This window comes from Macrosteles quadrilineatus, unplaced genomic scaffold (genome assembly GCF_028750875.1).
Source record: "Macrosteles quadrilineatus isolate MER2022 unplaced genomic scaffold, UCM_ALF_1.0 Scaffold_9__3_contigs__length_116548681, whole genome shotgun sequence".
Lineage (NCBI taxonomy): Eukaryota > Metazoa > Arthropoda > Insecta > Hemiptera > Cicadellidae > Macrosteles > Macrosteles quadrilineatus.
In genome coordinates, this window is record NW_026542602.1 from 111,774,544 (window position 1) to 111,796,086 (window position 21,543).

The 21,543-nt window shown below is 34.0% G+C and overlaps 1 protein-coding gene across 3 annotated transcripts in view; it reads left to right on the forward strand.

The window, feature by feature from the left end:
* LOC129002370 (integrin alpha-PS1-like) overlaps positions 1–21,543 on the forward strand; it is a 56,567-nt gene that overhangs the window by 17,001 nt on the left and 18,023 nt on the right. For 2 of the 3 annotated variants that reach the window (XM_054430115.1, XM_054430117.1), the window contains exons 2-13: positions 253–380; positions 5,823–5,852; positions 8,951–9,054; positions 9,994–10,121; positions 10,787–10,998; positions 11,487–11,700; positions 12,985–13,119; positions 13,682–13,823; positions 17,421–17,665; positions 19,251–19,497; positions 19,973–20,210; positions 20,792–20,946. In XM_054430115.1, coding sequence (XP_054286090.1) covers positions 253–380; positions 5,823–5,852; positions 8,951–9,054; positions 9,994–10,121; positions 10,787–10,998; positions 11,487–11,700; positions 12,985–13,119; positions 13,682–13,823; positions 17,421–17,665; positions 19,251–19,497; positions 19,973–20,210; positions 20,792–20,946 — 1,978 coding nt within the window. The remainder of the gene's footprint in view (positions 1–252; positions 381–5,822; positions 5,853–8,950; positions 9,055–9,993; positions 10,122–10,786; positions 10,999–11,486; positions 11,701–12,984; positions 13,120–13,681; positions 13,824–17,420; positions 17,666–19,250; positions 19,498–19,972; positions 20,211–20,791; positions 20,947–21,543) is intronic. The other variant, XM_054430116.1, reaches the window with a different exon arrangement.

The window sequence follows — 21,543 nt, forward strand, 5'->3', positions numbered from 1 at the left end:
AAAAATTGTTAAAATTTGACTTGTTGATGTTAAATATTTAGAAACTTTGACTTATAAAGATACTTTTAACATTATGGATTATTTGGATTTCAAGGGGATTAAAAAAACAAGATATTACAGAATTTGAGATATTTAAGTTCGAGTAATTGAGGTTCTACTGTATATATATTCTGAGTCCCCAAACCAATTCACTTGAATCAGTAGGTTTCGTTCAAACCTTATCAAATTTCTTAAGGATGTGATTGTGTGCAGGTTGCTGGTCGGTGCGCCTCTGGACCAGAATCTTCAGCCTGGAACCAACAGGTCAGGAGCGCTGTGGAGGTGTCCTCTCACCACCAGAACAGACGACTGCGAACAGGTGGTAACTGATGGGAAAAGAAGTGAGTCTGTGTGATGAGGTATTCTTAGTAGCTGCTAGTCGTTTATCAATAGTCACATAGCAAAAACAATAGCCTGTAAAGATAAAAAAGAAAGATATTGCTAGGAACAAAGTCATACTATTTTTTTTTACAGTACACGTTTTATTGAATTGAGTCAACTAAAAAGTAAACTAGAAGTTCTATGTTTGTATCACCGAATCTTTGTGTTGTTTTATATACATATCTGTAGTTCCGAATTGTTAAATTATGTTGTTACATGTATGTTTTCGGCATTAATGCCACCAACGAACAAGTTATAATTAAATTAGTCTTCCCACCCCTGACTAAGGTATGTCAGCTTTTGTGCTAAGCCTATGATAATTTCAATATTCACAATCGTTTATTTTACTGGTATGCGTTTTTGTATCTGTGTCATCGATAAAACAATAACTGATAATTATGTTTACTGAGGGGGGCTGTTTTGTTTGATAATGGTTTTATTGCCTAAAACACTTAGTCAACATTTTTGATATGCAGACAGTCATTTGTACTAACATAGAATAGAAACTAGAAAAATCCAACTCCCTTTTAGAAGTATCAAAAAAAAGAAGCAAAATATATTTTTGATAAAATAATGTAAGGATGTGGGTTTACTAGTCAAAGAATCTGGAGGGGAGGAGGGGGTTTGGAGGATAATAAGTTATAAAGTAAATACATTTTTTTCAAAGATTTTTTTTATTTACTCATATTTACTTAGACATTTTGTATTTACTCATATTTACTTCATTTAAATGTAATCAGGTAACTGCTTTAAAAGTTTTTGTCCTATGTAGCCTAAGTTGGGTTTTTTCCATGAAATTATTCATTGTTTATCTCTGGTGTTATACAAGTGACTTTCGAAACCATAGTTTTATAATAGTTTTTGGTAATGGATGGACTGTCAACATAGGCTACCTAATTCCTTACATTTATCTATGACGTTCACTTATACCAACTTCATCATCGTAATATTCAATTTTATTACAGACTAACTATATTACAATCTCAATATCTGATTAGAGAAGGATTTATAACATAGTGAAAGAAAGATAGTAAACTCATAAAATAAATCATCAATACAATCTCATTGTTCTAGTTTTCTAAACAAGTGGGTTGTTTTACTATTGTACAACTAACATACTTCCGATAAACTTGATTTTAAATTTGGTTAGTTTGAATTAAATATTGATTATGAATTGAATAACAAATTTTATAATTTTTATTTTACTGTAGGCTATTCTTTTTTGATCAACGAACCCACATCTTATATTCAATTCAATTCAATTCAATTCAAACTTCTTTATTCATTATTTTGTACAATATATACATCGAATAGTGTCAGGTTGTACAACAACTCAAACTAGCCTAAGTGACAATCTCATCCACTCTATGCAGGAGACTGAAAAAGCGTTTATGTACCTATTCATTATGACTGTGATGGGTGGAAAAAATCTTCAAAAGAATACGGAGCTCAGATATTCTTTTAATCTTTTTTTAAATTTGTTTTTATTACTTTCTTTTTTAATTTCTTTTGGAATTGTATTTAAATATCTTTGACCGATGTAGGAAGGTTTCTTTTCAAAAAATTTTGTTTGATGTTTATATGTTATTATGGAGTCTTTATGTCGAGTATTGTATTTATGAAGGGTTGAAATATAATCTGAAGGACGAGAATCAGCTTTCTTAATTGCCATTAAAATGCAGTCAAAAATATACTGTCCGTAGACTGTCAAAATATTGAGTTCAACGAAGTGTTTTTTCACAGAGGCATCACGCTGTAGTTTTAGCATTATTCTAATTGCATATTCTTGTTTTTTTAATATATTTTCAAGATTAATTTTTGAAGTTGCTCCAAATAAACAAATCCCAAAAGCAATATGGGAATGTATGTATGCAAAATAGATTTTACACATTGTTTCAATATTACAATAAAAAGACATTTTCCTCAAAGCAAATATTCCAGAACTAATTTTTGGTAAAATTTTGTCCACATGGTTATTCCAATCTAGATGCTGATCAATAGTTAAGCCAAGAAACTGAGCATTTGGTTTTGTTATAATTTGCTGAGAATTCAAATCTATCACTGGTTTTCTCTTATTTCTGTTTTGTTTTGTTTTAAAATTAATACAATTAGTTTTTCCTACATTCAAAAATAAATTATTATCCTTGAGAAATTTATTGATGTTTTCTAATTCTAGTTCACAATTTACTTCAGCTTCTTCCAAAGTCTCTGATGATAATTTCAAGTTTGAATCATCGGCATATAAAATTAATTTTGAATTAGGTTGGAATAACAAGGCATTTTCCAGGTTTTTCATATAACATAAAAATAACAGAGGACCTAATATTGAACCTTGTGGGACGCCAAATTTAACAGGCCGAGTTTCTGAAGATATACTAATAAGTTTATTTGAGTTTGATAGGAACGTTACTTCGACATACTGACTGCGGTCACAAAGATATGACTGAAACCAATTTAGAGAATTTTTCGACATTCCTAAAGATTGTAATTTTTGTAATAAAATTGAGTGCTTTACACTGTCAAAGGCTTTAGACAAGTCCAAAAAAATGCCAGTTGTAAATTTTCCTTGGTCAACAGACTCAATTACAGATTCCACAAATGAGACTGCGGCACTAACAACTGATCTACCAGATCTAAAGCCGTGTTGAATATCATCCAATAAATTGTATTTTTCTAAATAATTACTTAACTGGATTGAAGCTATTTTCTCAAAAACTTTAGATAAAGATGGAAGCAGAGATATTGGACGATAGTTGTTTACATCTGAAGCATCACCTTTTTTTGGTACCGGGATAATTTTAGATTTTTTAAATTTAGTTGGATATGAACCAGTGATAAATGAAGAATTGATCAGGTGACTAAGAATTTTACTGATATCCCTTTTCACTTCCTTTAACACAGTTACTGGGACCTCATCATACCCACTCGACTTCGTATTACACCTGCTGTACGTATATATGCTGGGTTAGCGAGCGTTAACGATTAATTGTCTTTATAGTTAACTACAATAAATTATGTATATTCCACTTTTAAGTCTCATGATAAAACTGTTAAATTTCAAAACTTACTATTAGGCCTCACTCTGAAAATAAAAATAAATAGAAAATTAAACAAAATTTGCATTGCATGTTGTATATAATATGAGGAAGATTGAGCATCTAGTAGGAGACAAAAAACATAATTAGTGTTGGGGAAGCTATAATATGCTACAGCTACTACTCGTACTTCGGCTCTCTCCGAAGAAAAGTGGCGAGCTTTTCCCTGACATTAGATGTAGTGATTTTAATGTTGTATTGATATTAAAATCTTTCCGTTGGTGAAGGAATTTAGTCTTCAAGCTTGGTACAGCTCTACATTTATTTAGTTGATGACCATTGTATGTGTACTAAGTATGAGTTAGTGATTTGCATTTTGTTTGAATTAAAATTATTATCAAAGAAAACATATATTTTTGTACTTGTTTTTACGTTTGTTTATTAATTAGTATAGATTATTTCTGCAAAAATTAGTTACTTAAGTAATGTAAATATTTGAGCAATTGTTATACTAAAATAATGGTTTTCCATTCATTATTCTAGTTTTTATAAATTTAGTTATTTTAAAGACATTACTACATTGGTTTTTTTATCTTTTTATATTTGTTTTTGTTAAAGCTTGAAGTGAACTTATGGTTTGAACCTTAGTTTTTCGGAGATGGTCATATGCTCAAACTAGAAATATTGGCCAACATTTCGGAAGTATTGTAGGTAGCAATCCATCATATAGGATAAGCAACAATTCAACTGTCAGTTGAAGCTACAAATTTTGTAAGTTGAATTGTAGCTTGCCCCAAAGGTGGTTTGCTACATGGCATTAAAAAAGCCAGCCAGTATTATTGTCAGTTCATTGACCCAGTCTTATGTTGAAAACCAATATTTGGCAGTATTCGAGGGTCGTTTTTTAAGGGTCGTACGCCGCTAAGAGGCCCCTTGCCGCTTACTGGCATTATTTGCGAATAAAATGACACCACTTGTAGCTATGTAGCTGACAAGTACGCTTTGCTGAGTGTTTTTAAAATTGTTTAATTATTGAATCTCCTGCGACGTGCAAGATATAAGGTCAGGGATACATTTTTGACCAAAAGAAACATATCCGATGCCAACATTCCTCGCCAGATGACTGAAGGTTATGTCCCTAATGCAATGAGTGAGTGTAAAGTGTCTAAATGGCTTATTGTGTGTAAAAATGGCTGTAAAAACCTTTTTTCCTTGTGCTCCTCTGTGAGTAGCCTGAATTTCCACCAAAAACACAATTTTCTTCCAAAATGAACATTTTCACAACCATTTTTTTCAACTTAGCCTATCTCTGCACTTTCCCCTCAATCATTGCATTAGTTTCATAAACTTCTGTCATCTGGGGATGGATGTCAGCATCGGAAGTGTTTCTTGTGGTCAAAAAGAGATATGTATCACTGACCTCATGTTGCAAGTGGCGGGTAATTCAATACCTAATAAAAAAGTGTTAAAATCACACAGCCAAGCAAGCATACCTGTCAGTTACAGAGCTGAAAATGGTGTCAATTTTTTAAAACAAATTTGTTCACAAATAATGCCAGTAAGCGGTGAGGAGCCTCTTTGCGGCATACACGTGAACTCTAAGCCATACTCAAAAACGGCCCTTACTTAAAAAACGACCCTCGTATTTTGACTATGTAAGCCTATTTTGTAGTTTGATATGAATTGATTTAGTTTATTTGGAAACAACATCTCTAAGATATTGATTGCAGTAAGTCAGGTTAATAATTATAAATTTAATTCTAGCTCAAATATTTTAAGTTACATTTATTTTATTTTTTTATGAATCACAATATTTTTCACAGCTAACATTTCAACAGTAATTTTCATACTTATTCATATTAAAAGTCATGTGACATAATAGAAATGTAATATATTAGTCTACTAATACAAATGTACATAACTAATGGAGGTGGTAACTTGGGAATAGAATAGTTTGGTAACTAATTCTGTCTAACAGATCACTGAATCAAAAAGGTGGCCAAAAAATAAACCAAAACTCAAAAGAAGATTTTATTTTCATTGGTATTTTTTTAAGTTGGTAGGTATAGTAAAACAGAATATGAATAACTACTATTGGTATTGTTACAAAAACAGTCTACTTTATCGAACAAACAAAATTGGGATAACCTCAAAAGGATGTTAATTTTAAAATAATATTTGCTTAAAATAATAAAAATCTATCTATCAAGAATAATGTTTTTCCCTCTTTCTTTGTGTCAGTAAGGTTTTGTAAACAAACATTTAAATGTCGAAAGAATAAATCAATCATAAATTAGTAAACTGTTGTGGCCACCTTTGATGCCTATGTCTAATCTAACCTAACCTACAAACTGTTTTGTCCTACAGAAGAGGCAGATGATGGCGATTATGATCCTTGTAAGTTGAGTTGCGATCGTAAGGGTTCTGTGTGCCGTGATACGATTGGCCAAGCTTCCACAAGTCACATGCATGTGTTACTAACACTCGCCGATCCTTTGATTAACAAGCTTGCTGCTAATTAATTTATTTGCTACCATTTCATATTTCGGCTGGATTTCATTCACCCTGTAAGCTCCCTAGCCATGATATAAATCTCTTCATGTCTACCTATTTATTATAGTAATAAAACGAGACTCTGTTTTCATACCATGATCACGTAAGTGCAACAACATTTTAAATTCATTTTTCATCCACTTTCCATAAGTGTTTAAGGTTTATTTCATAATTCAATGTTGGTTATTTTACTCTTCAATATTTTTGAATGTTGAATGTCTGACAGTTTGGTTGGTATGGATGGCCTAGTAAATTTTGTTAGTTTCATTTCTAATCTTTAGGAAACAACCTAAGTTTTAATATAGTGATTTTGCATTTTACATTATTTAATTGTTTAAGTTCTCTGGATGACAAAATTAATTTTTATCCCTTAACAAATCAATCAATATATGCAGGTTCTAACTACCCTTTGAAAAACTTTATTTTTTAAATCCGTCATTCAATGTCAAAACACACACACAGTAAGCATAAGTAAAACAAAGCAAAATACTTCCACCTAGTCTTCTACCAAGATCTGCCACAGCTGGTCAACTCCTCAACAGTTGACCATAGAGACAGACATTCAGACAGTGCTTTAGACCAGACCTAACAATCTACCACATTATCAACACTGGATAGCTAAATTCCTGAGCAAAATAATTCACAATAATTTGACTTGAGGTTGAGGACTTGATCTCATTTAAACATTTCAGAAGTTTTTGTTGTGGTACAGAAGTTAAATACTCGTCTAGGCGGAAGATTGGTTACGTCCCTCTTGTGTTCGATTTATAGGATTGGATACTTTTGCTTCTCACTTTTTTTTTTGTTCACTTATTCAATTTGAAACAGTTTCATCACTAAATGAAATTAACCTATGATTCACGCCTATTAAAAGAACTAAATTTCTGACAGTAAGGTTTCTCTTTAAGGAACTAAAATAGTTTTTGATAGGATTCAATGGAGTCAAGAAAATAGCGTAATTTTATGAAGATATTTCGATAAAAAAGCAATCTGAAGCGATTATTCTCTGTAGGAATGAGATGGGAGAAGCTATATTTTGACTAGGGGCACACAATAATACACATATGTATAAGTGAATTTAAACCAACAGCGCTTTGTTTTTATTTTTGGGGATCATAAATCAATATAGTACAACAGTTGTGTTATCACTGACAGAAGGTAATGGCTAAATTAAAATTCAAAGGAAATTCATCAGTATGTTAAAAGTAACACTGTCAAGACTCCAGTCACATTCTCATGGTTTCTTCAGGGACTGTACTTATTTTTTCGTTCATTGTCTGTCACCTTGTATATTTTACTGCTTGACTTAATGGCAAAATTGGGTTTATTTTGTTCATATTTATCCTCTTCAATAGTGTCTTTTATAAACACCGATGTGACAAAATTTAAACATTTCAAAATGTACGCTGATAAGTCCTCCCAAAAAATGTATTCTGTGGCAAGTCATACTATATTGAAGAAGTAGTCAAAAACATGATAGCTTAGTATATTAAAATAATAAAAATTTAATTTTATCTAAGATTTTTCAAATCTATTCACTACTTGGAGAAAATATGTAACATTAAATGTTATTTGTTCATCTCCACCAATGAGCCTTATATAAACTAATCTAGTGCATTTTGTTTACTGACATACACTTTTTTTCAGCTGTGCCCGAGACTGCTGGTTTTTACTTTGAGAATGTAATATTTTGTATAGTAAATTGATTGTTTCGCTTTTAGTTATTATTGGTAGATTAGTTGTAATAAGTCATTTTTCTAGTGCTGTAAAAGTTCTATTTCCAGTTTATTTTCTTGATTTCTGTGTTACAGTAATTTTTTTATGTAATGTATTGTGTATTTTTAATTTAACAACTATTATTCTTCAGTCGTCTGTTTTGCATGTTGCAACCAAATTTTATTTTTCAAATTAGTATAAAACTTGTGAACAATTAGTTTGTTTTTCACCTTGTCAACATTTATAATAATTAAGAATTAGTAATTTTTGTTCTACGGGCGATTGAGAGTCCTTTTCAATTACAGTATTGTGGTGGTAATAAATTTATGTTTCTTATTCACACAATATACTTACATGGGGAATGTATTGGTCACGTCAAAGTTTTACAAAATAATTTGGATGTGTCTAATTAAATAGTTTAACATATTTGAAACAAACTTTACTTATTTTTTGTGACCTAGGATTTTGTAATTACTGTGCATTTCTTGATGTTTCTGTCAAATCTTTTGGACACTCTTTAAACACGCTTTATACATATTTGCTATACATTCATTAAAACATTTTGTAGATCAAAAGTAGTATAACTGTATTGTTTAAATAAACATTAAGAAAGTTTCATCCACTATCATTGTTTGTGTGGGTTATGTTTTTATTTTCAGATGTAGATTTTCAAGTTCTTAGGTATTTAATTCATTAATTTAGTACAAGCATAAAGATAGCTTCCAATGTTATATTGTTTCTTCGTTTATTTAACTTTGAGTGGTGGATGTGTGATTTTTACACAACTTTATCCAACCAACAAATAACGTCCAAAAACATAAAAACATTTTTTTTTATACTTTAAAATATTATTGTTGGTAAATAAAATAATACTCATGGAATATTTTACTGTTACAACAACCTAATCTATCTTTGCCAGACTAGTGTAGTTTGTATTAAACGTTTCATCAGCAGATTGTTGCACTAACTTATGTTGATGTGATAGCCACCGCAAAACATTTGTAACAAAGACTTAGATATTTATGGGGTTCAATAAAAAAGAAAGTTTTGGGTTGATATGTAAATACATCACAAACAAGGCAAATTATTTGATAGTGTGATTAACCCTTTTTGGTTGAATTACGTTACATTAAACCCATTTCATTAACTGTATAATGAAATGGCAAATAGAAGCAACAGTTAAACGTATTTGTTGTATTTCTACTCACCACTGCCTATGTTTACAGCAATTGACTCTGATAACTTGATGCCGCCAATGAAAGATGAGATCAAAGACAACCAATGGCTGGGAGTGACTGTGAGAAGTCAGAAGCCTGGAGGGAAAGTCATTGTGAGTTTTCAACTTAACTGGTTGTTGCATAATGTTGTCGAAAGTGCTGTAACCACGGGACATGTTGACGATGGTGTTGTGACCGCGGGACATGTTAATAATAATGCTAATAATATCACTTTATTGTCATAAAACATTTCAAATTTCCAGCAAAGCTGGTGAAACAGCTGGCATAGCCATTTCTTTGCTAACAAGATCAAAAATTAAAATTAAAACTCACTTTTTAAAAACGGTTATTTAAATATTCTTCTATTGTATAGTATTTATTTTATATAACGAATGTTTTGAATTCTTTCTTAAACTTTACAATATTATTGATACCTTTAAAATAAGCAGGTAGACCGTTGTAAAGCCTCAGACCCATATAGTATCTTTTGTAAAGACATAGCCGATGTCTTGAATACTGCAAATGATTTTTTGAACGTGTTGGGTATTGATGAATAAATTAAATGTTTAAATGTTAAATGATTATAAAACAAACTATAAGCTTTGTTTTAGAATCAATTATGTTTCTTAACACATACATCTGGAAACAAACTGTATGTAATTTAATTTGTTAACTTTTATTTCAATTTTAGTTTTCCATGTCAAATTTTTATCAATATTTAAGCCTAAAAATGCTGTTTGTATGACAAACGCTAAAATATCATTTGCATACGGTAATTCAAAAACTATGTTTTGTTTATTTTGTGGTGTGTTTGGAATTGCATAATGTGTGTTTTAGAATTATGTGTCATGACCGCAGGACATGTTGACAACGGTGCCGTGACCACGGGACATTTTGACGATGGTGACCATGGGACGGAAAAAAGTGTAGTAACATGGAGAATGGACCGCGTTTTTGGTCGGGATTTTTGTTTTAAATGGTAATGAAAAGTCAGGAATCGCATTTGAGAAATCTGGTAGACACCCTGTAAAGTGATTGTGTTGTCGTTACAGGTGTGTGCCCACCGCTACATACGCAAGGGGGAAGACTTCCAATACGGCCAGGGACTGTGCTACACGCTCACACAGAGACTGGACTTTGATGAAAGCTGGGAGCCTTGCAAAGGCAGACCTGTCCAATTGTAAGTCTTTCAACACCTCTGTGGCTTTCAATTTACCATCAGACATCAACCACATTAAAATTAATCTTAACCACATTCAAAAAAATATAACTTTCACTTCAGTGATCCCAGACGGTGGAGTCCATTTTGATAGAAAAGGTCTTCTACAGCGTTCTTGACTTTGATAGTCTTGCAAAATCCTTTTACATATTGTATATATTGTGCAAAATTTGAAGAGTTTTCATAACAGTTTACTGATGCTTGAAATAAAACTGTAAGTAATAGTTGTAATATTTTTTAACAATACTTGATCAAAGCATCATATTTGTGTGCTAATCCGGCTGAATAGTATCTGAGTAGCTAAGTGGTTATTATAGTGGTCCCTAGTAGTCAAAAGGTTGCTGGATAGATCCTGAGAAAAGTCAGTGGCTTTTTGATGGTTTAAACTGGGCCCATCTGTCCTTGATCATTGCACTCCTAATAAATTATCCTAATTCATGAAACAGCTGCTCTCAGTCAGTAACAAATCTACGCAGACAATCTTACTCCATTCTTCACTCATCTTGCATTTATATTCAGCTTAAAATATACACTCAACTCACTGACTCGGAAAATTGATGTTTGATAAAAACTAATTATCTGATGTCGAATTGGAAGAGTTGTAACAGTTGAATTGTGTGCCACAGAGCTCATGAGCAGTATGGCTACTGCCAGGCAGGCACCAGTGGGCTGCTTTTGTCGGATGACTCGGCCCTCATCGGCACCCCGGGACCCTACACTTGGCGGGGAACTGTGTTTGTCTTCAATGTGTCCGAAGACTACCTCAATAGGGACAAAAACTTCTATTACGGCCCTGTCCTGGAAAATGATGCACCTGTAGACAAGTACAGCTACCTAGGTGAGACACTAGTAGGATTGTTAGAAAATAATTTAAATATAAAATAATAAAATTTTTTTCACAATACATGGTTCTTTATGACACTTAATCCGACCAACATGTTATAAAATAAAGGAATTGTATGAAGATATAGTTTGATCTAATATAAACCTTCGTACCTGAAAATATATGTAGGTTCTTTGGTGAAAAAGTAAAAAAAAAACAACAATTACAAAACACGCACAGCGCACAGCAATCGTGCAAAGCCCTAGGACACGCTAGCTGAAACTGCCTGCTCAAAGTAAAGATTTGTCAGTGTCGCCTCAAACTAGGAACATGTTTAAAGGGATCCAGTTGGTAGATTTATATCTTTCAGGCATGTCAGCCTCATACATATCTAATCTAATCCAACCTTATTTGAGTGAAACATTCTCTACAGATAGTCCATAGGCTGTCCACTTCAGTATCACTTCAGTATCAAAAGTAAATGACAAGTACTGTGTTGGTAGGGATGTCAGTGACGGCCGGCCACTTCCTATCTGATGATGAGATGGTGTATGCGGCTGGAGCACCCAGGTCTAAAGGCACTGGCGAGGTTGTACTGTACACCAAGAAGTCTTCCACCATCCAGACACTCATGAACGTGCGACAGATCATCAGCGGGGAACAGTTCGCATCCAGCTTTGGCTACGAGGTGGCCACAGCTGATGTCAATGGAGACAAGTGAGTCAATTGAAGAATAAGAATGCTTTATTGCCGTTTCAAAAGTGTTCATGCATGGTGTTCTCACAAAATATACCTTTCAACCGAGGTTTCAGATGAATCTTGACATCGTAATCATCCTACTTCATTATAAATACATAGTTTTTATACATTGATTTTAAATGTGTAGTATGATTTACGCTTGTTTTAAACTTATCGTGTTATCAAGTGACACATCAATAGCTATGGTATTTTAGATTGTTCGTGAAAAGTTGTAACTGGGGTTTAAATACTGCCTTGGTTTCCCGTATTATTATTAAGCACATATTAATTTGTGTCTCAATTTGGAAAAAAAAAAAAAAACGAAACATTATGAAATATACATTGCTTGTAGACTTCAAATACTTGATTTTCTAAATACAGTAATGGTCTACTGTGGGTTCTAAAATTAATGTTTAGGCCTAGGCTTATACATTAAAAAGTCATACCACAATCATAGTTATAGTACACTGAGATAAGAACGTACCATTGTATTCTAAAAAATATACATATTTCAAGACCTCTCAACCACGTTAATCATGGAAATTCCTTTGGAAAGTTTTTGCAGTAAAATTTATATGAACTGTCCACAGCAATGAAAATCAAGGGTGGATGAGTTTGGTGTTCACATTCTATCAAAACTCCTTAAAATGTTACTTACAGTAAAATATCTGCACAATTTTCTTTTCCTACAGTTACCTAACAATGTACATGTTCTCTCACTGATTTGAGAAAGCAAAGTGGCCAATTCGCTCATCAGTGGGACAATGTTAACATTGTCTCACTCTAATTACTTTGACTCACTCCAGAGTTGCAATGTGAAGGCACGTTTCTCAATTATTTGTTTTATGGTAACTGTAGGAAAAATAATATGTGCAAAGTGCAGTCGCCTCACTCGAGAATCCATTCCTCACTCTCCTACGGCTTGTGAGTAAGGATTTCTCTCGAGTGAGGCAATTGCTCACTTTGCTCACTAGTTGCACAAATAACTATAGCCTTGTCTGCCAGCCTTAGTCCGTCAATGTCTGTAAAAAAAAAATTGAAATAGTGTTGCCTTTACCCATGGTGGCACAAATGGTAATCATGCCTCGCTCTTAACTGTAGAAATGCTAGTACTGTACATGTCACTATAACTCATTATAATTTATTCCCAGCTTAAAAATACCTGGGTCTCCATTTCATTGAGTGAGTTTGTAGATCATTGAGTGATACTAATTATTGTAGATTATTCGTTAGAGATTTATATTTGTCCTATTCTCCTTGCAGACTTCCTGATCTACTGGTTGGAGCCCCTTTCTATTTCACCAGAGAGCTCGGTGGAGCTGTCTATATTTATATGAATGTTGACCATTGTCTCAACTGTACCCAACCTCTCAAGCTGACTGGGAAGACAGAGTCAAGGTAATTGATGTTTGTGGAACTTGGATAGTTCTACACTAAGGGACCAGTAACAAAACTTCAACTATCAAGAGTAAATTTAATCATAACAGTTTGGAAATTAAGCACTCAAAAATAAAGCCACTCTTTTGGTTGGAAACTAATTCTCATACTGGAAACATGTGTTCTATTAATTTAAAAGTATTTTTTTTTATATATCTGCAATTTTTTCAGTCAAGATTTGTAGATTGGTTCTACATTTGTAGCTTGATTTTATAAGCGTAAACAATGTCTGAATTGACTGAAACAATAAACAAAAAAAATATGACTCATTCTTTACGTGGCATGAGAAGTTAATTTTGGATAATCAAGTGACAGACAGGACTGTAGAAAGAAGGGGTTTTGCGTTATTTATGTAGGCTATTAATAAATCTAATGTAAAAAACTATTGTGGTATTGAAAAAAACCTGTTTTCTTTAAACACTGGAAATGTTTTTATGGAAAAAATCTAGTTTATATAATCATTGTTATGTCATCAACTATAAGATTAATTATATTAGTTTGTCTAAGAATAGTTTGTTTGCAGATTCGGATTCGCTATAGCTAACCTAGGTGACCTCAACAAGGATGGGTTTGAAGATGTTGCGATTGGTGCTCCTTACGAAGGCAGTGGAACTGTCTACATTCACCTCGGGTCTAAAGATGGCCTGATCTTGGAACCATCACAGGTAATCTTTTAGACATTCAAAGCGCAGTAGTGTTCAAAACTTGTTTCAAAGGCAAGATGAATAATGCAATACCCATTTATCTTTCAAAGATTGGGTTTGTTAACACGTTCACAGCGGCATCATAGACTAACCAACACAAGTAGACTTCTCATCCCATTGTAAATTTTGAAGCTTGTTTTTTGCGTCTAGTTCATGTCCGTCCACACTAATTGCTAGTGTAGACAACATTTTGTTTATATTATTTTAGGGTTATTTTCATGATTTGTGCTTTACTATTTGGTTATATAACTAGGAGACCAGTTATTGTTTATGATTATATCGTTTTATTAGGTTAAACGAGGTTTTAAATGACTGCAATAACAAGAAACAAATTGTAAACAAAACATAACCTCCAAAGTTGGACGTACAGAACTAACAATAAAATTGGCTTCAGCTGTTCCATTAGGATGACTAATCTACTAAGGGAGTATGTTTTATCTATGGCGGCATGTACAACAAACAGGCTCTCGCCAATGACCCAGGCCACCGAATCACAGAATCAGCGAACGCAATTGGCATTCAAATATTTCAGTCTGACGAAGCACAAAAAAGCGGTTATTGTGCTGTGTTACCCCGAGAGTGAACGTAGTTCACTGAAACATTCAAAGGTAGCTTTACTGCCTGGATCCGTAGCCAGTGTCTTTGTAATGTGGCTCAAAAAGAGAAAATCCCTGAAACCGGTACAAAAGCATTGCCAGACGTGATTTTAGGGGAAATTTTAGTACCAATCTACACCAAAATAAAGCTCGCATATAAAGGCTGGCAACAATTATAACTAGGGATGGGCCGATTCCGATTCTCGATACCTCGATACCTTCGATACCAGTGGTATCGAAGAATCGCCGATACTCGATACTTTGCTTCATTGTACTCGATACCGATTCTGAAAAGTGAGGTTAATTAATAATGCTAAACTCAACTGACATTGAAGGTTGTAAAGAGTGGCACATCATAGTTTATTTGAAATACTCTGAAGTCAGCTAATATAAATAATTCCAAGTTCATTATCTCACATTCGTAATAGTTTTATAATCCAAAATAGATTGCCATTGCATTTCAGAACGAGTAGCAATGGGTACGACGAGCTGTGTTCATTTGACAACAGTGACAAGACAAGACAACTAGGCCTATCAGAACTCTAGTTGCCACCATGTTGTCAGATCAAAGGCAATGTTGCCAGATGGTACAAGCATTTAATATATACATATAATACACATAAGGTGTATATAGTCAATGGTATAACTCGCATTTTCTAACTCCAAATTGTGGCATAGCTTATAATTTTTTGTGAAAGTGTGGCATAGCTTATAACTGATTATAAGCTATGGAACAAATTCACGATTATAAGCTATGACATTATAAGATATGAGACCCCACGAACTGTTCAGCTAATTCAGGGCTTCATGGTGACTATTGTAGAAAGCCATTTAGTGATGTATTTTTAGGGTCTGACTTAGGGGAGGTACGAATGAGGCATTAGTTCAAAATTCCTCCGTGAACAGCGCTGTAGTAGAGAGTACTTTGGCAAAGAAGGTTTACTAATCGCAAAAATAGTTCTGTTCATAAAATAAAATTATAAATGCCTCAAATTCAATTTTATTATTTTTTAATTATAAAATTAAACTATCATAACCTAACCGAACTAACCAAACTTGCTGATAATGAAATAATATAACAAAAGTTTATTAATAGAAAAAATAATTCTGTTTATTACATAAAACTAGAAATTGCTCTACTAAAATTGTATAATGACTTAATAAAAAAATTAAACTGTCATAACCGAACCAAACCAACCAAACTTGCTGATAATAAAAAAATCTTGGACAAAAAGTTAATGACTCGAGCGGGATTTGAACCCGGGACCTTCAGCATATCAGCCCGGCACGCTAACCATTAGACCACCGAGGCCGATGACCACTGTTCGTTTTGTTACGGTAATGGCGTTCCCTCATCTTTACAGCTAATAAGAAGCCCACAGCTGTCATCGTAGCCTCTTCTATACCTCCCCTGAGTAAATACCGTATTTTTATCGGTTTTTTTATGTTATTTCTCTATGACTGAACTGAAACAGCTGTCACGAGTTTGCAAATGGCAAATGAATTGTTTAACCTATGTTTTGGATTTTTGTTGTTTGTTTTGTTTTCTGTGCGTGCATAGTGAGTTTGAGTTGTTCAAAATGGATATGATCTCCGACTCCGTTCTAGTGATGTGATGAACTCCATGACTTTTTTATATGATTCTTTAAGTAATTTAAGTGATATTGATGATGACAATATTGAAGATGACTTTGGGTTTATAACTCAAGCAATATGGAACATTCATTGTAGGCCTAGGCCTAGATGTAGGAATTATGAATTCTTATGAAAAAAAAAACTCTGTGAACATTTTAGGCCTACCGGTACCTAAATTGGTGATTGTGCTCAATTAATTATTATTATCAATTAATTATTAATTTAATAAAATATGTTAAAATTCATGTCTTCTTGAAATAGCCCTATCTTATTTTTCCTTTTTGGCTAACCTAATCTATGTAACCTTAATAAATTCAATGCAGTTATCTTATTGTATTTAAAGATTAAATAAAGTTAGGCTTTATCATAAGTTCATAAGTTATATGTTTTATTAAATGAATTTTTAACAGGTATCGGTATCGAGTGCGGAATCGAGAATCGAAACCAAAGTTGTAGAATCGGAATCGGTATCGGAATCGACCAATTCAGGAATCGGCCCATCTCTAATTATAACGTTCCCCGGCAATCACGGAGCTCAAAATGAATCATGTATTGGAAGGGACCCAAAAACTGGTAAACCTGTTACGTGCACCCATGAGTAGTTTCGCTTGACGGTAAACAGTCACCCGTAGTGAACAAGTTAAAGACCGAACTGTTAGGTAAATAAAACTACAAATTTATGATAAATTAAATTTGTTTATTGTTGATACATAAAGAGTGATTTACATACCTCAACCAGGTTACAAGTTACAACTATCAATAGAAGTAGCCTATTTTTAATCAGTTTTTTTTTTTTTAAATTAACTGTTTCACCTCTTGCTTACAATCACACTGGTTAAACATTCAACTGAAGGATCAGCTGAAAAATCACAATTCACATTTAAAACCCTTAAAGAAAGTTGGTCAGCATTAGTGGATCATTGAAAGCAAACTTTAGAAACAAACCAAATGCTAGAGGGCAAAGCATTTTTAAAAATTACCATTTTAGTTACTATTTATCCCTCCAATAGATCATAAGCATCGTAAAAATTGGGTAAATAAGTTGGAAAAACGGCTGTTAAAGAGAAAACCCTTATTGTATGTAAAGGTTTTGAGAACTGATAGTTGAGCTGTTTGCTAGTTTATTTTTATTGTGAACAGCATGTATACTATAAATATGTAAATACAGTATATGAATACAATTTAATGTGATATAGGTAAACAGAATATCTGTGCAAATTGCTTAGTAAGGTCTCAGAAAATCCCCAAAACCCCAATTTTTTTATGTCAGGGGCTGAAGACACCTTGTGTTGGATGTGTGGACTAATTGATTTGATTGACTATCTAGGTAATCCGTGGAGAAAGTTTCCAAGGTGTGACTACACTGGGCCACTCCCTGTCTGGTGGTATGGACCTGGACACCAACGGATACCCTGACCTGCTGATGGGAGCTTACGAGAGTGACAGCGTAGTCCTAGTGAGGGCGAGACCCATTGTTGACCTACGCACTAAGGTGGAGCCAGTGGACGACATCACCAAGATTGACCCCAACTCACACGGCTGTACTATGGACCCAGACTCTGAATATACTTGGTCAGTGATAGACCTAGTGAATTATTGATTACTGGTACTGATTCATTAATTATTTATTTATTAGTTATGTGTCGGTTCCAAAAGACGGTTCTTGGTTCCGACGGTTCTTGGGGAAATAACCATGATCGAGAACCTTTGGGAAATTGTTGGTTCTTCGGTCCGACGGTTCCATCAACTACTTTACATGTTTTTAAGTTCGTAAAAAGATTAGGCCCTAGTTGTATATTGTTATTTAAATGTTAAATTACCCTCTAACAGCTACAATAATAAAATATAGTACTAAAAAAAATGCTTTTGTAGGGGTAATGGGCTCATGAGGATAGTTAAGTTTGGAGGCTCAATTATATTCTAAGATCACTTGTGCGTGCTACATCTACAAGTTAGAATTTATTATTGGATCTAATTAAATCCTCCTACTGAGTCCTTACTGAGCCAAGCCACATCTACCACAGCCACTTTGATGATCTAATATGTTAAAACATGCAATAAATTTAGATATAAAATAAGAATGAAGTGAGTGATAACCTTCCACAATAAAAAAATGCTACATCTAGTCCATATAGAACGGCTGGCTTACCTGAATGGAAGAGAGTCCACACCAGTACAAGAAACAACAGACTTGCACCGTAAACAAAATTTTAGGGATGGTCAAGTCTCGAAATTTCGGGAAATTTTCGGGAAATTTTAAATCTTGTTACACGAGACGAGATTTCTTTTTGGCCGAGATTTTTATCAAGACAAGAATAAAAAAAAAAAAAAAAAAAAAAAAAAAAAAAAAAAAAATTAAAAACGCCTGCAGAAAGTCAATGCAATACCCGCAATACAGGAGCATGTTGTAGTTGCGTTTTCATTGCGAAGGCGTTCTTATTTAATTAATTCTTTAAATGTAAATATTACTTTAATTATTTTAATAATATTACTTTAATAACATTTGAGAAGTTTTGTTAAGTGTAAGCAGTGTGAGGAATGTTTTATTACTATAAAAAGTCAAAACAAGTAACTATTTTATAAAAATTAATATTGCTTTTATTTTATGATTTATTTTATTTTAGGATAAGTTGAACTCTATCCTAACTGATATCACTATGTTTCCTAATCGTAGGCATTTTTAATAAGTTATTCGTGATTAATAAAAAAATGTTATGCTGATGTTTTTTAATAAAAGATTGTAAATATTCTTGCCTATTATCATTATTTTTGTATTTAAACAGTCATCTAACAATGTTACAAAATCAGGTAAAAATTTTGAACGTGCATTTCCCGTTGTGTATGAGAAGGGAAATCTCGTCTCGAAATTTTATGAGAAATAAAAAATCTCGTCTCGTCTCGTCTCGAACTAAAAATCCAATCTCGTCCATCCCTACAAAATTTAGAATATTTTAACGTTACTAACAGGGAAATATTTAAATTCCTGGCAGATAAATTGATCTTTATGTCCTCCAGGCAAAGGCAGGTAATTAGAGCAATGGTTGATCCAGGGTCGTTTAAGGGGTCCACTGTACATTAGACTTTTTAATCATATAACCACTCAAGAACCATTATTTTATGGTTAATTGTTGGTGGATAACCTGACTTCTGTTTGCAGTTTCTCTTTTGAATCGTGTGTGGAGCTGGAGTCGCAGGTGATGGTGGAAGGGCGGCCGGTGAGTGGAGAGGTAGAGCTTATGTACAAGGTGGAGGCCGACCACAACCGCAAGTTTCCCCGGGTGTGGCTCAATAACCCGGAGGACCCTGATGCGCGAGCCTCTACCATGAGGCTGGGTGTGTTGTTAACACTTGACGATAGGACTGGGAGACTGCGTCACTGCCAGGCACACACTGTGTACATCAAGGTAACATGGGCTGTGGGATGTAGGCCCTACCTTTCATATTAACTTGAACAATTGAATTTATTTTACTCAATTCAATTCAACTCAGTGTAAAAATATAAAGTTATCCCAAGTACCCTGCAGGAGATTCATTCATTTAAAACATTGTAAAACACACAGCGAAGCAAACTCGTCAGATACAGAGCTGCAAATGGTTTCATTCTGTTCACAAATGATGACATTAATTGGTGATGAGCTTCGTTTTGGCATACACGTAAACTACGGGGATATATGCAAAAACAACCCTTACTTAAAACTCCCTCTTGTATGTGTTTTTTATTTTATTTTATTTGTAATCGACAGAATAAATCACATACATGTAACTATTATATGTTGTATGATAAACTCTAGTGTTTGGGATGAAAACCACTCAGTACACTTGTTTTATGATTTTATTTTTACTTGAGTATTTTTATTTAATGCATTAACACAATTTCAGGAGAACACTCGAGACATTCAGTCTCCGATAGCATTCAAACGCAGCTATTCGCTGGAACAGAAGGAGCCGCAGATGCCGAGGGAAGGAGAGCCTCTACCGTCCATTGACCACCTGCCAATACTGAACCAACAGGAGGCAGACCAAGTGTTTAATGTGCACTTCCTGAAGGACTGCGGAGACAACAACGTCTGTGAGAGTCAGCTGTTCATAGAAGCTGAACTGTTGCTGCCTACCACTGGTGAGGGCTTAGCATTACGTAAATTAATCAATGAGACAGTTCTTCTCATATAAGCCCTGTGGTAGGTGTAGGTGATTTAAGTATTTTAGTATTATGTCAGGATCATTTGGGCTGGTGTGTAAAAAGCCAATCGGCGAATGAGGATCATTTTCTGAGATGAAGCTAATGAGAAGTAAGTGACAGATTTGAAATAATAGCACTCAAATATTTGAGCAAATTAAAAGTCGTGTGTCCGGTGTGCAGTACTTCACTAATTTATTCATCAATTGTGAAAACAAAGCCAAGGCTAGGCATTGACGGGATTAAATTTTGGGTTCGGGAAGGGACAGGATTTTTCCTCCCTTCCCAATTTTTGGGACGGGAGAAGGAAATTTTCATTGTAAAATATCATATCTCATTATAAAATGCCCATAGCTAACCACAAACAGGTATATAAACAGACTATCACTGCATTTTAAAAACTGTGTAGAGTAGCCTGCATTTGCGCAACCATTGTCTTGTGGTCACGGCGCTTTGTCAACATATCCCACATTTGCGGCCCCATTGTGAACTTGTATTCTCACTCACACACATGGTTACAGGAGAGTCCAAGTCATCATGGGAGTTGATGCTTGGCCAACATGCGGAAGTGGCTGTCAACATCACAGCTTACAACTTGCGAGAGAGCGCTTACGAGGCCCAGCTCTTCATTTCCCACTCTTCCAGCCTCAGCTACATCGGCCGCTCAAAGTCCAAGGTAGATTTTACAATTTTACATAGGCTTTTGCAGGTATTATGATTTAGCAATGTTTTCGGGGTTGATGTAATTCAGTGTGCCAGCCGTTTCAACCAATGAGGATGTGGCTTAAGAGTGAGGATGAAACGCCTGGCAGGGAATTACATTTAATGATGCTGTTGACTAAAACATCAATGGATTACAATTAGTGGTCTGTGGTGCACCGAAAAAGTCGGTACAGTGTGGTCCTGGCCTAAATACCACCATCGGTTCGGCACAGCCTATTATAATAAATTGCTTTCAATTCACTATCGTAGTCAAAAAACGTTTTTCACAAGTCAAACAGTAAAACAAACTAATGAGACAAACCAAATTGCACAATGGGATTATGGGAATGGATTTACGTAGTTGTCAGTTTCACACAATGTGAACAGATGTGATGTAAGCAAGAGTTGTTTGAATGGGTTATCAAAGGAATTTTAAAAATCAATTCATTAGCAGTATTATTATGTATGTTGTTTAATTATATACCCTTGTTCCTATTTTATGTTTAATGTCCTAGTTGGTAAAAATAAGTAAGTTATGCTTATTTTAAGTGGCAAGTTTTGTCCTGGAAAT